This window comes from Neopelma chrysocephalum, unplaced genomic scaffold (genome assembly GCF_003984885.1).
Source record: "Neopelma chrysocephalum unplaced genomic scaffold, ASM398488v2 Primary Assembly neopelma1_105, whole genome shotgun sequence".
NCBI classification, from domain to species: domain Eukaryota; kingdom Metazoa; phylum Chordata; class Aves; order Passeriformes; family Pipridae; genus Neopelma; species Neopelma chrysocephalum.
The window spans coordinates 597410-610200 of record NW_020897769.1 but is presented as its reverse complement, the minus strand read 5'-3'; the positions used below and the strand labels follow the sequence as shown (position 1 = coordinate 610200).

At 65.2% G+C, this 12791-nt stretch overlaps 2 protein-coding genes across 3 annotated transcripts; both read right to left on the bottom strand.

The window, feature by feature from the left end:
* Positions 1–7: 7 nt before the first annotated feature.
* SASH3 (SAM and SH3 domain containing 3) lies at positions 8–4694 on the bottom strand. 2 transcript variants are annotated; one of them, XM_027696087.1, is made up of 8 exons: positions 4590–4694; positions 2276–2371; positions 1884–2033; positions 1653–1803; positions 1431–1579; positions 1100–1306; positions 696–846; positions 8–594 (listed from the first exon to the last, which is right to left on the bottom strand). In XM_027696087.1, the coding sequence occupies exons 1-8, from the start codon at positions 4641–4643 to the stop codon at positions 407–409; spliced, it is 1146 nt and encodes a 381-aa protein (XP_027551888.1). In that variant the 5' UTR covers positions 4644–4694; the 3' UTR covers positions 8–406. The 2 variants fall into 2 exon arrangements, with proteins under 2 accessions (XP_027551888.1, XP_027551890.1); XM_027696089.1 differs by having other exon boundaries at positions 8–591.
* A 720-nt stretch (positions 4695–5414) lies between these two features.
* On the bottom strand, positions 5415–11808 carry XPNPEP2 (X-prolyl aminopeptidase 2). The gene is made up of 21 exons (XM_027696085.1): positions 11614–11808; positions 10763–10836; positions 10561–10671; positions 10418–10481; positions 10127–10231; positions 9900–9986; positions 9649–9795; positions 9445–9546; positions 9254–9335; positions 8709–8904; positions 8477–8566; positions 8265–8374; positions 8101–8178; positions 7943–8014; positions 7773–7833; positions 7538–7607; positions 7308–7412; positions 6506–6565; positions 6256–6332; positions 6045–6143; positions 5415–5741 (listed from the first exon to the last, which is right to left on the bottom strand). The coding sequence occupies exons 1-21, from the start codon at positions 11657–11659 to the stop codon at positions 5535–5537; spliced, it is 2043 nt and encodes a 680-aa protein (XP_027551886.1). The 5' UTR covers positions 11660–11808; the 3' UTR covers positions 5415–5534.
* Between the last annotated feature and the right edge of the window lie 983 nt (positions 11809–12791).

Below are 12791 nucleotides of genomic sequence, written 5' to 3'. Positions count from 1 at the left end.
ACACTTCCAGGGTGTCTTAGCTGCATTATTTGCATCCTGCTGCCCCCCATGGCGAGTGAGGGGGGAGTCTCTGTGTGCCCATGCTGAGCAGTGACAGTGAAGGCTTCATTTGCCTGCAGGCATGGCTCCCGTCCCCAGGTCCCTCCAGCCTCCTGGCAAATCCAGGAGCAGCAGCCCATGCCTGGAGCACGGTGCCCTGGGGTGCCCAGAGCCCCCACATCGGGGCAGCAGTGCCAGGCAGCACCATGCAAAATGTCCTGGGGGTACAGCACCTGCCTGTGGTGCTGGGGCCGAGCTGGGCCCTGAGGTCACACCGCTGGGGCTCCTCTGTCCCCTGCCAGCAGCTGTCCCCTCTGGTCTGTCCCCACTGCCATGGCCAGAGCGGGAAGCAGCGGTGCCAGTGGGCTCAGGGGGACTGTGCCATGGAGAGAGCCCCCAGCTGCTCCTCAGGACCCCCCAGCTCGGCCTCCTCCCGGCTGCCATCCAGGGTCTCTGATCCCTCGAAGCAGCCTGAGTCCCGGGGAATGTCCCCTTTGGGCTCCGAGGGTGATGGCAGTGCTTCAGAGCTGTCACCATCCTCCGGCTCACTGGCTGCTGGGAGAAGGACCGAGGCATTAGTGGTGCTGCTGGGGTGCCCAGCTGGAGGAGCTGTGGGTGGTGGTGGGGGTCTCCCACTCCCTCCCCGGTGCTCTTACTGTCGTAGTCCAGGAGGAGCTCAGCGGCCGTCAGCAGCTTGGCGCGGTGCTGGGGGTCTGTGATGTGCAGCTCGTTCAGGTGGGTCTCCTTCAGCTCCTTGAAGTCCTCCAGGGTCTGGTACCCATTCAGCAGGAGGGTGGGGATGTGTTCCTGGGTGGGGGATGGTGGGCAGGGATGAGCAGGGCTCGGGGGACTCCCCTGGCCCCCGGTGCGGGTCCGTGGTGGGCACTTGCCCCCACATCACACAGAAATGCCCCATGTGTCCCCTCTGTGCCCCTGGAGTACTCAGTGGAGGGACCCACAGGGATGGGGGATAGTGAAGGGGAGCAGAGAGGGGGTGGTCCCACTGCTGGCGCCCTGGGCACGTGCTGGGTGCCACTTCCCCATGGCCCCCGTCCCTCACCTGCAGGTTGATGCGCTCCAGCAGCTCATGGAGGGTCTTGGGCTTGAGGCGCTTGTTCCGGCTGGAGCCTCGGCTCCTGCGGGCAGGGACTGTCTCCTCAGGGATCACATCCACATAGATGAACTTGAAGGAGCCCACCCTGTTGTTGAGCAGCCCAGTCCAGGTGCCCACAGGCGGCTTCTCGATGATGCCAATGATGTCCCCTTTCTGGGCCAAAGGAGATGGGGTGGCAGTGGGTGCAGGCTTGGGGACAGCTGGGGAACACCTCTGCCTCAGGAGGGTCCCCAGCCACCGTCCCTCCCTCCCCAGGGCCGCGGTGGCTGTGGCTCACCCGCAGCTTCAGTGAGTCCTTGTCGTAGGGGCTGGGGGTGAAGTCGGTGTGGACGCGGGCCCGGCCGCAGAAGGGGCCGGTGTAGGCTGGGACACTCTCCTCCAGCTGCAGGCTGTCCCGGGGACCACCAGGGCTGGGAATGTCGCTGCCTGCAGAGAAGAAGGGGGTCAGGATGTGCTCTGCTGGGGGCTCAGACCGGTGTGCTGCCGGGGCTGGGCTCACCGCTGGACATCTGGCGGCTGAGGGGTGGGCGCCCGTCCTCCTCCTCCTCCAGCTCCAGGTACGACAGGGGCACCTTGTCGTGGCTCCACTCCTCTGTGCTGCCCTCTGGGGACAGCGGGCACGGGGACCCCTCCTCCTCCACTTCTCCCTGCTGTGGGGACCGGGGTCAGGCTGGGGGAGGGGGAGCAGCCCCCCACTCACCTGCCCATGTCCCCCATGCCCCCCGCTCACCTTCCCCTCGGTCAGTGCCTTCACGGCCATCCTGCCCATCTTGCGGTTCATGGTGCGGGAGATGACCGCCCGCCACTTCCTGCCCAGCTTCGTCCCACTGCTCCGCGGGGCATCCTCAGGGCTGGCACTGCTGGGATCATTCTCAGGGATCTGCCGGAGGGATGGAGAGTGAAGGCAGAGCCCCTCACCCCAGGCAAGCCTCAGCGGGGTCACACAGGGCCGCGAGACCCCAAATCCCACACGTGCTGGAACATGGGCTGCTCCATGGCATGTGGGCCCCTGGTAGGACCAGGAGTTTGGGGAAACCAGCTCTGAAATAGGCTGGGAAGGGGATCCCAGGGGAGCAGGGCACGTCAAGGGGTGCTGCTGCCCTGGGGAGGCTGGGAACTCACGTTCTCCTCCAGGTTGAACTCCTTCTCGCTCGGCACGGGGGAGCTGACCTTGGACTTGGCAAAGTCCTTGAAGCTGCTGGAGCGCTGGAGGGAAAGCTGGGGGCAGGGGGAGGGGTGTGAGGGGGGAGATGGAAAGGTGTGAGGGCTTCTCTCTGCACCCCCTGCCCCAGCTCCCCTCCTCCCTCGGGGCTGCTCTGCCCTTCCCAGGGCGATGCCAGAGATGGAAGTGTTTTTTGGCTGGCACAGTCTCCCCTGTCTCACCCCACTCCAGGAGCTGCCATGTGCTATGAGCCCGCCAGACCAGGGATGCAGAGCCCTGGTATTGCTCTTGATGCCTGTGCAGCTGCTTGGCACAGCATTCCTGGGGCAGGGATGCTCCAGTGTGGAGTCTGGCACTGCCAAGCTGGGAGCAGCCCAGGGCTGTGCCACGCTGCTGTCCTGGCACATGGGCTAGGCACGTCTTGGGGGAACACAGGGCTCTGCAGCACCCACAAGTGGGCAGGCAGTGAAGGGCTGGGAACATGAGAGCAGCCACGTCCCAGCTTCTGCCTCCGTGGTCAACTCCAGGACTGAAAGTTTCCCGTGTTTTCTGACTGTGAGTGCCCCCCACAGCCCAGAGAGCACCCTCAGCTGGCTCAGTGCCATCTTCGCTCCAAAGCCATCGAGGCAGGTTGTGAATCTCAGTCCTGCTGCACCCCTCTGTCCCTGCTCCTTCCAGTCTTCCCTGTGCCCCCTGCCTGCCTCCATCTCCATGTCCTGTCTGGTGCCTGCCCCATATGGGAAGGGTTTCTCCATGACAGGAGCCCTTGGTGCCAGCCAGCCAGCATCTCCCAGCACAGCCACACGGTCCCGGGTCTCCCTCATCCCTGGATGCCAGGACTCCATGGGAGCCGGCTCGCATGTTCGGGCCAGGTGAGCTCGGCTCCCACTGCCGGCAGCTCAGAGCAGGCACCGCAGCGCTCACTCTGCCACCACCACAAACAGCGATTTCCGTTCTCAAGCAGCTCTGCCGGCTCCGAGCTCCTTCCGAGGCCCTTCCTGCCCCTGCTCAGCCTGTCCCGTCTTTATTCTCCTCCTCCTCGGCTCCACCGAGTATCCTTCAGCACTTGTTTTCGGCGTTCCTTGCAGAGGGCTGGCTCGGAGTGGGACACCCAGAGCACCCCCGCTGGGGCTTTACAGGGCAGGGCCAGCTCCAGGTGCATCTCCACTCCTGCCCCAGCACCCCGAACCCGCCAGATCCAGGAGTGTTGAACCTCCAGGAGCTCTCCCTTCAGAGATAAAACAGCTCTGAAGCCAGGAAAGCTGCTGGCCCAGCGCTGGAGAAGCCCTGGAGAGCCTGGCAGCGGGATGTGAGCCAGGGAGGCCGAGCTCTCCCAGAGCACAGCAATGAGAGGGAAGTGAGAGTGGCTGTGGCTGGGCAAGGGCAGGGGATGCCCACTGGGACCTGCCGGGCTGGATGGGCTCTCCCGGTGCAGCCAGGGGGACTTCACCCAGGTTTCCCGCGGGAGCTTCCCAGCATGGATGAGCTGCCATGGTGGGATGTGTGCCTGCCGTGGGCAGGGCCCTGGCACCAGGCACTGCCCTGCTCCCCACGGTGACCTGCCGATGCTGATGCCAGCCCAGCAGGGCTTGGCAAGAGCTGAAGTGCCAGCTGGTGTGAGACCTGGTGCAGGGGGATGACTGTGGCCCCCACCGGTGACTCCAGCCTCCAGACAGGTTGTCAGGGGGTGGCACACGGCCATGCCACGCTGGGGGCTCTCAGGGGGCCGCGGTGCTGGCAGCTGGTGCTGCTGTGGCTCCCACCTCAGAGCGGTGCTGCCAGAGGAAGCGGCCGACACGTGACAGAGCTGCAGCCTCGACCGCAGCACCTTGCCGGGCTGGGAGCTGCACACCCGGCACCGCCGCGGCCCCCCAGGAAATGGCAGGCGGCCGCCCACGCCGTGGGGAGGCCACGGAGAGCGGGGGCCACAGCCCCCCCCAGCAGAGCCCCACGGGTCCCACCGGCACCCCAGCAGGCACCCATGCTGATCCCGGGGACTGCGCATCCCAGCCACCCATCCCACCAGGATGCAAGGCAGGGTGGGAGCTGGGCAATGCCAGGACTACGCGCTGGCGAGGCCACAGTGGCTGGTGGCAGCAGGGACAGACGGATGGCAGTGCCGCTCCCACGCTGTCGCAACCCCCTGGGGCTCTGCCGAGCTCCCTGGCACCAGCCCTCCTGCTCAGCATCCCATGGCAGCCCAGGCTCGGACAACTCTGGGTGTGCAGCGATACCCGTGTGTGCTGAGGGTACCTGGATGCTGCCAGCACTCACCTTCCTGTGTCCCGGCTCCTTCTCCCCGGCGTTGGAGGGCTTGCGGCGCAGCATGGCACTGGGGCCAGAGGGCACAGCGCTCGGCAGCACCTCGGCACGTCCCGTCCCGCGGCACCGGCACCGAGCCGGGAGCGCACAGGAAGCCGGCGGTCACATGAGAGGCGCTTGCAGCCGTGCTTGGGGCGGCTGCCGGGGCGCGGGCTAGGGCAGGAGGAAGGAAACTCTCCACGGAACTGCTGCCCTGCCCGGGGCCCCCGGCGTGGGGATGGTGCCTGCGCCCTGGCACCCTTCGGCCATCGTGCTGCCCCCCCGGTGGTGTTGCCCGTGCTGTGCCTCCCCTTGGCGATGCTGCAGGTGGGCACAGTGTCCCCCCACCCCCTGCAAAGGGTGACAGTCCCCAACCCCTCTGCCGTGCCCTCCCCTGTGCCTGCTCGTCCTGCTGGCACATGATGGTCAAGCCCTCTGTGTGACACTTGGTGTCTGGTATGTCCCCTGTGTCCCCTGCATCTATAAGTCCTCCCAGCTCAGCATCACACCCGGATGGGACATGCTGTTGGTCACCCCACTGCTGGCACCTGCGGAGATGTCCCAGGTCGGGCTGACTGTCCTGCACCCTCTCACTCCAATTCCTCCATCTTTTCCCCAGAATTACAATCTGCCCAAATCCGTCTCTGTTGGCATTGATTTGGCTGCCCCAGGGCAGGGCAGGTGGCACAAGCAGGATCACAGGAATGCGGCTGGGGGCCATGTGGGGCAGTGCCCCAGCCCCACGCCTGCTGGTGAGGCACAGGCAGCACACCCGGCACAGCAGGGCACAGCCCCCGCCCGCGTTGCTCATGTTTAATCACAAAAGAGCAAATAGAAAACAACAAAAAAAAAAAGGAAGTGAGCACAGGGGAAGAACTAGCTGTGACAGGAGGGGGTGGCGGGGCCGTGGGTGCAGGGTCAGGCCTGCAGCCCACTGAGCAGCACCGAGAGCAGCGAGGTGAGGGCCAGCATGGCCGTGGTGGCGGTGGCGGTGACGGCGCTGCCCACCGGGAAGGGCTTGGTGTTCTCCTCCAGCCATTCGTACTCCTCCTGCAGCTGCTGCCGCTGCAGCTCTGGCCCCACATGGTCACGGATCTTCTTGTAGTAGGAGTTTAGGTACTGGATCTGCAGCCGGGCACAGCAGGGGACTGGAGGGGCTGCCCTGGATGCTGCCACCCCTTAGCCCCTTTGGCCCTCCCCGTCCAGCTGCCCCACACCCCAATCACCAGCCCCACCTGCAGATCCTGTTGCCCCTCTCCATCCACACGTCCATCCTTGCTCCATCCTCATTTACCTGCTCCAACCGCATGCCATGGTCCTGGCTTCCTGTTGCATCCACTCCCCAGCCCCTGTTGCTCTCCCCGCACCCCAGCCCGATGTGCTGGCCTCACATCCCTGCTCTGCCCTCCACCCCGAGCACCCCCATACCTGCTCTGGGGACAGGAGGCTGAGGTCGATGAGGTTGCGGTCGTAGGGCACCAGGGACACCACCTCAAAGGTCAGGAAAGGCTTCTCCTCGCTCTGGTACTGCCACAGAGACATGCTGTTGGGTGCCCCCAGCCCCGCTGGGGGGGCCCCCCTGACTTGATGCAGCTCCCCATGCTGTGCCATCCCTGTCACCCCGGCCCCACTGCCCTACCTTGGTCTGTGCCTCCACCACGAGGGCGACGTCCTCAATGCGGATCCCGAACTCACCGTCCCGGTAGTATCCAGGCTCTGGGGGCCAGGAGGGTGCTTGGTGAGCCCCCAGCCCCAATGGCTCCTCTAGCCCACCCTAGCAGGGCCAAATTTGACCCCTGAGTGGGGCCAAGAGCTGACACCCCCTCCCTGGTCCTGGGGCTGGGGTTGTCCTGGACGGCTGAGGCACCGTCCGGGTTGGTGGGACGTACCGATGGAGGTGAACATGCCGGCCGCCAGTGGCACGTTGTTGGACTGGAATCCCACAGGCCCTGCAGGGACATGGGGTGGGTGAGAATTCCAGGGACAGTGTGTGCTGCAGGGACACTCCAGCAAGGACCAAGGTGCACACCAGGGAGAACCACGGGGCCAACACAAGGACCGTGGTTGATCCCAGCAAGGACCACGTAGTCACCAAGGCAAGGACCACTGGATCATCCCAGTACGGACCACTGGATCATCCCAGTACGGACCACTGGATCATCTCTGCAAGGATCATGGGACCAACCTGGCAGAGACTGTGGGGACATCCAACAAGGACCATGGAGCCATCTTGGCAAGGGCTACGGGGCCATCCTGACAAGGACCATTGATTGGATAATCACAGCAAGGACTGTGGGACCACCTTGGCAAGGACCATGGGGCCACCCTGGTAAGGACCATGGAACTACCAAGGCAAGGACCATGGGGCCATCCCAACAAGGACCAGGGGGCCATCCCAACAAGGACCAGGGGGCCATCCCAACAAGGACCATGGGGCCACCAAGGCAAGAATCATTGGATCATTCCAGTAAGCTGGATGGGAGTCATGCTGGATGGGAGTCACACTGGATGGGAGTCACACTGGCAAGGATCATGGAGTCACCCTGGAAAGCACCCCAACACGCTACAGGTAGAGGACGCCCCCAGCAAGAGGCTCCACTGGGCGATGAGTACCCCCCAATGAGCTCCTGTCCTCGTCCCTGTCCCCACAGCTCAGCCCACGTGCCCAGTGCCAGTGCTGGTGCCACCTACACTCATGGACTGAGAGGAAGTTGCCGATGCCATGGCCGGTCCCGTGGCCGTAGTTGAGTCCAACCTCCCAGAGCGGCCGGCGCGCAAAGGACTCCACCGTTCTCCCTGGGGAATGAAGAGGCGGGTGGGATGAAGGCCAACAAGCTGACGGGGCCCCCCCTGCTCTCCTGCTCCCTGTGCCAGGGTTTCTGGGCAGGGCTGGGCTGCACAATGCCAGGTTTGGCACCCACCTGCTGTGTTGGACGGGAAGACGAGGCGGGAGAGGTCGATGTTGCCCATCAGCACACGGGTGTAGGCTTCCTGCGGGGGCACGGGGGCGTGAGCACGGTGGTGCCCGGACACCCACCCTGGCACATCCAGCCCCAGCTGGCACCAAGGTGCCGAGTGCCACAGGGAGTCCTGGGCAGTGCAGGGGGTTCCTGGGCAGCCAAAGAGGGTGCTGGCTGACACAGGAGAGGCTGGTACCTTCTGGAGTGGGGTGGGCTGACCCCAGTGCACTGTCCGAGTGATGTCTGTTGTCCCGTCCCTGCAAAGGAAGGACATGAATGGGGGCGATGCCGCTGCAGTGCCACAGGGCTTTGGGGGCCCCTAGATGTGGGGCTGTGAGGGGGGGGTCTCTGTTAAAAGCTACTCACAGATATTGCCCTCCGGTGTCAAAGAGGTACATCTCGCCTGCAGACAGTGCCCGGCTGCTCCCGTTGGAGGGGCTGCAAGGGAAGGGGGTCAGAGCCCTCTCCCAGCTGCCCACTGCCCACCGCCCACCGCCCTCTGCCCACCACTGCCCTGGCCATACCTGTAGTGGGCCAGTGCTGCGTTGAGCCCGCTGGCCGAGATGGACTGGAAGCTGGGCCCGTGGCTGTGCTGCTGGGCACTGGAAGGCAGCAGGGAGGGAGGGAGGTGCTGGGGGTCCCCAGCTGCCCTTCACTGGGCAGGGGGTGCCGCGGGGGCAGCACTGACCTGCGGAGATCATCGATGTGCTGAGCCCCTGAAAACTCATCCACCTGCCCCTGCGGGACCATCTTCTCCAGCCACAGCAGGTACTGGATGACGGCCACGGCGTCCCGGACCTGGGGGTGCCCCGGCGGCACCGGGTAGAGGGCATCAGGACCCGGCGTCCCGCAGTGTCCCCGCGTTGTGCAGGGGGCTGCGGGGGCGGGGACAGCCCTTACGTGGGCGGCTCGCAGCAGCTCCTGCTCCTGGGCGTTTTTCACAGCCTTGGCCTTCATGACAGGCGAGTAGCTCTCCTCCAGCAGCTTTTCCTGCGAGGGCAGGCAGGAGGTGGCATGGCCACCTGTCCCCTCGGACCCCAGGGGCGGCCACAGCGCGGTGGCACGGGGCCGTCCCCAAGCCTGCAGGACCCGCCTGCCCCACGGCCAGGCTCGGTGCCGCGGCTGTACCCACCTGGGGGATGATGCCGTAGAGGCCGTAGGTGGTGTACTCGGTGCCCAGCCACACGGTGACGTTACCGCGGGTGTAGCTGCGCAGGTGGGCGCTCACCTGCCCGTACTCCTGCAGCTCCACACACAGCGGCCCCGGGCAGCCGGAGCGCAGGGACTCCCGCGCCGCCTCCGACAGCCGTGACCCCTCCACGAACAGGCTGGGGAGGGAGCGGGATGGGGCGGGCACAGAGTGGGGGTTCACCTGCTGCCCTTGGTCCCCCCCGAGGCCAGCCACGCCAGCGGAGAGCAGAGGGCTGGGGGGCTCAGAAGTGATGCCGGGCTGGGAACGGGAGGAGCCCTCCGTCGGGCTGTGCGGGAAGCGAGGGTGCGGTGCCCCAGGGTGGGCTGGGAGAGGCGGCATGGATTGGGAGGGATGTGGGGCTGGGGCCTGAGGCAGCGGGGCTCAGAGGAGGATCAGATGAGGGCTAGCTCAGGAAGGGAAGGGTGGAAGGGGAGTGGATGATGAGCCCCCTCCATGCCCTGTGCCCACAGGGAAATGCTGCCCACCTTATGTTAGTGTCGGTCAGGAGGGTGTAGGAGTAGAAGACGGGGTTGTAGGGGATGTCATCTCCACGGAGGTTGAAGAGCCCTGTCAGGAACGAGACCTCTGCACCTGTGACTGCCACTGCCTTCCCAGCCCCAGGGCTCGGAGCCCGGGGCACCTGCCATGGCACCCTCCACACACCGCGGGTACTCACAGGCTGTCTCCTCCAGCCCTGACAGCAGCACGGCCGTCGGGCGTCGCACGTGCTGCTCCATCTGCTGCCGGATCCCGGCAACCTTCTCCTGCCAGCTGCTCCCTGGGAGTGGGGCAGGTGGTTGGCTCGGTGCAGGGACCACCACGGACGGCCCTGGGCTGGGGGTGCTGCGGGTGAGCAGCCGTGAGGAGGCCGGGGTCGTACCTGTGAACGCTGCCGGGAGGCTGTAGATGTCGCTGGAGGAGGGAGGGGGTCTCTGGTCACCCCACACCTGATCCACGAGGTTGGTCTCCAGGGGGAGCAGGGTGCGGCCGGAGCCGTGCAGAGCCTGGCTGTAGCTGTTCCAGGTGGCTGAGGGGGGAAGAAGCAGCCCACAGGTGGGGGAATATGGTAAATCCATGCCCTGGGGCTGCCCTCCCGTGGGCAAGGTGACCCCCAGTGTCAGCCAGCCCTACCGACGGAGAAGAGGAAGGGGTCCAAGCTGATGTTCCCCCCTACAGGAACCTCCTCCATGATCCACATCACAATGGACTCGATCCAGGCTGCAGGAGAGAGCTGGGTGGCACTGCGAGGACACACCGTGTCCCAGCCCATGCTGAGCCCAGAGGAGGCTGTGGCAGGGGCTGGGGGGGATTCCGGGAGCGGGGAGACTCAGCAGCCCCCCATCCTGCCCCCCACTGACTCGTCCTCTGCAGTTCCCAGTTGCAGTCCAGCTCACGCTCTGCCTGGGTCCAGTAGCGGCTGTCAGTCCACAGGGCAGCCTTGTCCTTTGTCACCACGCTGGTGCCTGGGACAGGAGCGGGGGCTCAGGAATCACCTCTCCCTCCCTCCCTCCCTGCAGCTGGCAGGGACCCCTGGGGGCCCTCAGAGAGTGGGACAATGTCCTGCCCATGGATCCCCAGGGATGAGGACTAGCAGGAAGGCAGGTGCCAGCCTCCCAAGCAGGGAACCCAGGGTTGCGGGGTGCCCTCACCTGCGGAGCCGGCGAAGCCCGTGAGCCAGCCCAGCCGGGCATCCCGCTTGGAGATGTACTCGCTCTGGAGTTGGGATGGAGCTGTGAGAGGTGGCTGTGGATGCCAGCAGGGTCCCCGGGGGCACGGGGAGCTGCTGCCTTACCATGTGGGCATCCGTGGAGGGCACGATGTAGGCATTGACGCCGTGGGCCCGCATGGTGTCCCGCAGTGCCGCCAGCCGTGCCGTCGTGTTGGTGGCCGTCGGTGGCAGGTACTGGTGGCACAGGGGGACATTAGCTGGGACTGAGGGGGCACAGTATGCCGGGGGTCTCAGGAACAGGGAGGGGGAGCAAGGCAAGGCTCACCGGTGGGTCCGTGGAGCAATTTCGGATGTCATTCCTGGTGGAAGGAGCCTGTGGCACCCGCCCTGCGGCACAGCCTGTGGGTGCGGCAATAACCGGGAGCCTCAGGCTGCAGCCTGGGGTCCTGCTGGCCCCTTGCTCCAGCCCAGAACCACACCAGGCAGCTGTGACCCTCATCCCCAGCCCCAAACACCAGCTAGACCAGCTTTGGGGCTTTTTGCAGAAACTGGTTTTCCTGGGTTTTAGTCCCAGGAACAGTGGGTGGAAACCAGCTCCATTGCCCGGCTCAAGAAGAAGTAAATCTCCCAATGCCCATGGCAGAGTGGGATCATCACGGGGAACAGCTGGTGCCCACCATGCCCAGGAGCAGGTGAGCTGACCCAGAGCATCCCAGCACTCAGGGTGTTGGAGAGCTGGCTGACAGCGGGGCCATGCCCAGCCATATCTGGCCTCTCCCCAGGGCTGCTTGGCACCAGGTGCCACCGCCGGCACCGCCACTCCCTGGGCTCTCCATCACCAGCTGGTGCTTGGCTCTTCACCTTGGGACAAGGACACCCAGCTTGGGTCCATGGGACAATGCAGGGTGGGGTCACCCTCAGCATGGGGGGGGCCTTGGGTGCCTGGTCCCTTCACCCTGGGGGGCTGCTCCCTACCCGTCACCTGCCCCGAGCCCGTGGCTGGGGCAGGTGGGCAGGCTGAGCCCCTTGCCACAGCCCCATTTCTGCCCCAGGGTCGAACCCACCCCTGCTTCACCCAGAGCTGTGCCTGGGACATCCTGCATCCTCTGTGCCTGGTTCCTGGGGGTCCCAGACGTGCCATCCCACCCCAGCACCCAGCTCCCCCCTCTGGCATACCGTGGAGCAGGAGTGCCCAGGCTGTGATCCAGTGCAGGGCACACATGGCTGCCCTGGTGGTGCCCAGCGGGACAGGGAGCCAGGGGACAATGTGGGTGACAGGTCCCTCCTCCTGTGTCTTTGCCCCGGGGCAGAGGGATGGGGGGTGGGAGGGAGGAGGCCCCAGCGGATATGGGGGTTGTTGTCCTTTGCATGGAAAGCGAATCCCGCTGCTAAATAAAAGCAAACAGCAAAATCAGCACAAAGTCCAAAGATCCTGCGGGAGCAGAGGTGGGAGCATGCCAGCTCAGCCAGGCACAGCCTGGCAGCCAGGGAGAAGGCAGGGAAAGGGTTTGCTCCCTGGGGAACCCCTGTTTCCTGGAGCCATGGAGAGCTGATGTGGGGTCCGTGGGGCAAGGACCAGCCATCCTCTGAGCCAGTCAGCCCCCTGAGCCATCCCTCCCCCTGGCATGGTGCAGTCCCCACCCCAGCTCCCCAAGGCTGGGGCTGACAGACGGTGTGTATGGGGAGGTGCCCCATCACCATTGCCAACCATTACAGCTGTGGAGGGGGCACAGTGCCCGTCCTCCTGGCGAGCAGGGCTGGGAGCTGGTGGGACACCCGGTGTATCACTGACACCCACCCCGGTCTGTGGCTCCTGCAGCCAGCTGGGTGCTGGGAACACACAGTGTTGTATCCCCTAACCACGGCTGGGCCCCTCATTTTTTGGCGTGGCTGTTTTTCCACTGCAGCTGCAGTATAGGTGTCAGCAATCCTGCACCAGCACAATTCTTACTCCAGGGAAAAGCCGGATAACACCGAGCAACACGTCAGTGCCCATCCTGCTCTCACCCCAAACTGCTGCACCCCTCTGGCAAGGCACATGCAGCATCCTGCAGTGGGTGGGAAGGAGTCAGTATCCCCAGCGGGAGCCCTGAGCTCCCGGGGATGTGGGACAGGAAGGGGATGGGAGAGGAGCAGGGATGGCATGGCAACAGTCCCCATGGGCTCCAGCTGGGTGTGGTTCCCCCACCTGCAGATGGTTTGGAGGTGGTGGTGCAGGAAAACCCAGAGTGCTTTAGGGAGAGGACAGGTCGTGCTGGGTCTCCTCGGTGTGACGGAGCTGTCTGGGGGTCAAACAACATCTGACATGGGCACCCATCATCTGACACGGGCACCCATCATCTGACACGGGCACC

Coding starts and splice junctions, on each gene's coding strand:
- XPNPEP2 (XM_027696085.1), bottom strand. CDS start 11,659: ATGTGTGCCCTGCACTGGATCACAGCCTGGGCACTCCTGCTCCACG. Junction 8,905..9,253: donor CTGACCGACACTAACATAAG/GTGGGCAGCATT, acceptor CTCCCTCCCCAG/CCTGTTCGTGGAGGGGTCAC. Junction 7,834..7,942: donor GACACCGGAGGGCAATATCT/GTGAGTAGCTTT, acceptor CTTCCTTTGCAG/GGACGGGACAACAGACATCA.
- SASH3 (XM_027696087.1), bottom strand. CDS start 4,643: ATGCTGCGCCGCAAGCCCTCCAACGCCGGGGAGAAGGAGCCGGGACAC. Junction 2,372..4,589: donor AGGAGCCGGGACACAGGAAG/GTGAGTGCTGGC, acceptor CCCTGCCCCCAG/CTTTCCCTCCAGCGCTCCAG. Junction 1,804..1,883: donor AGGCACTGACCGAGGGGAAG/GTGAGCGGGGGG, acceptor CGGTCCCCACAG/CAGGGAGAAGTGGAGGAGGA.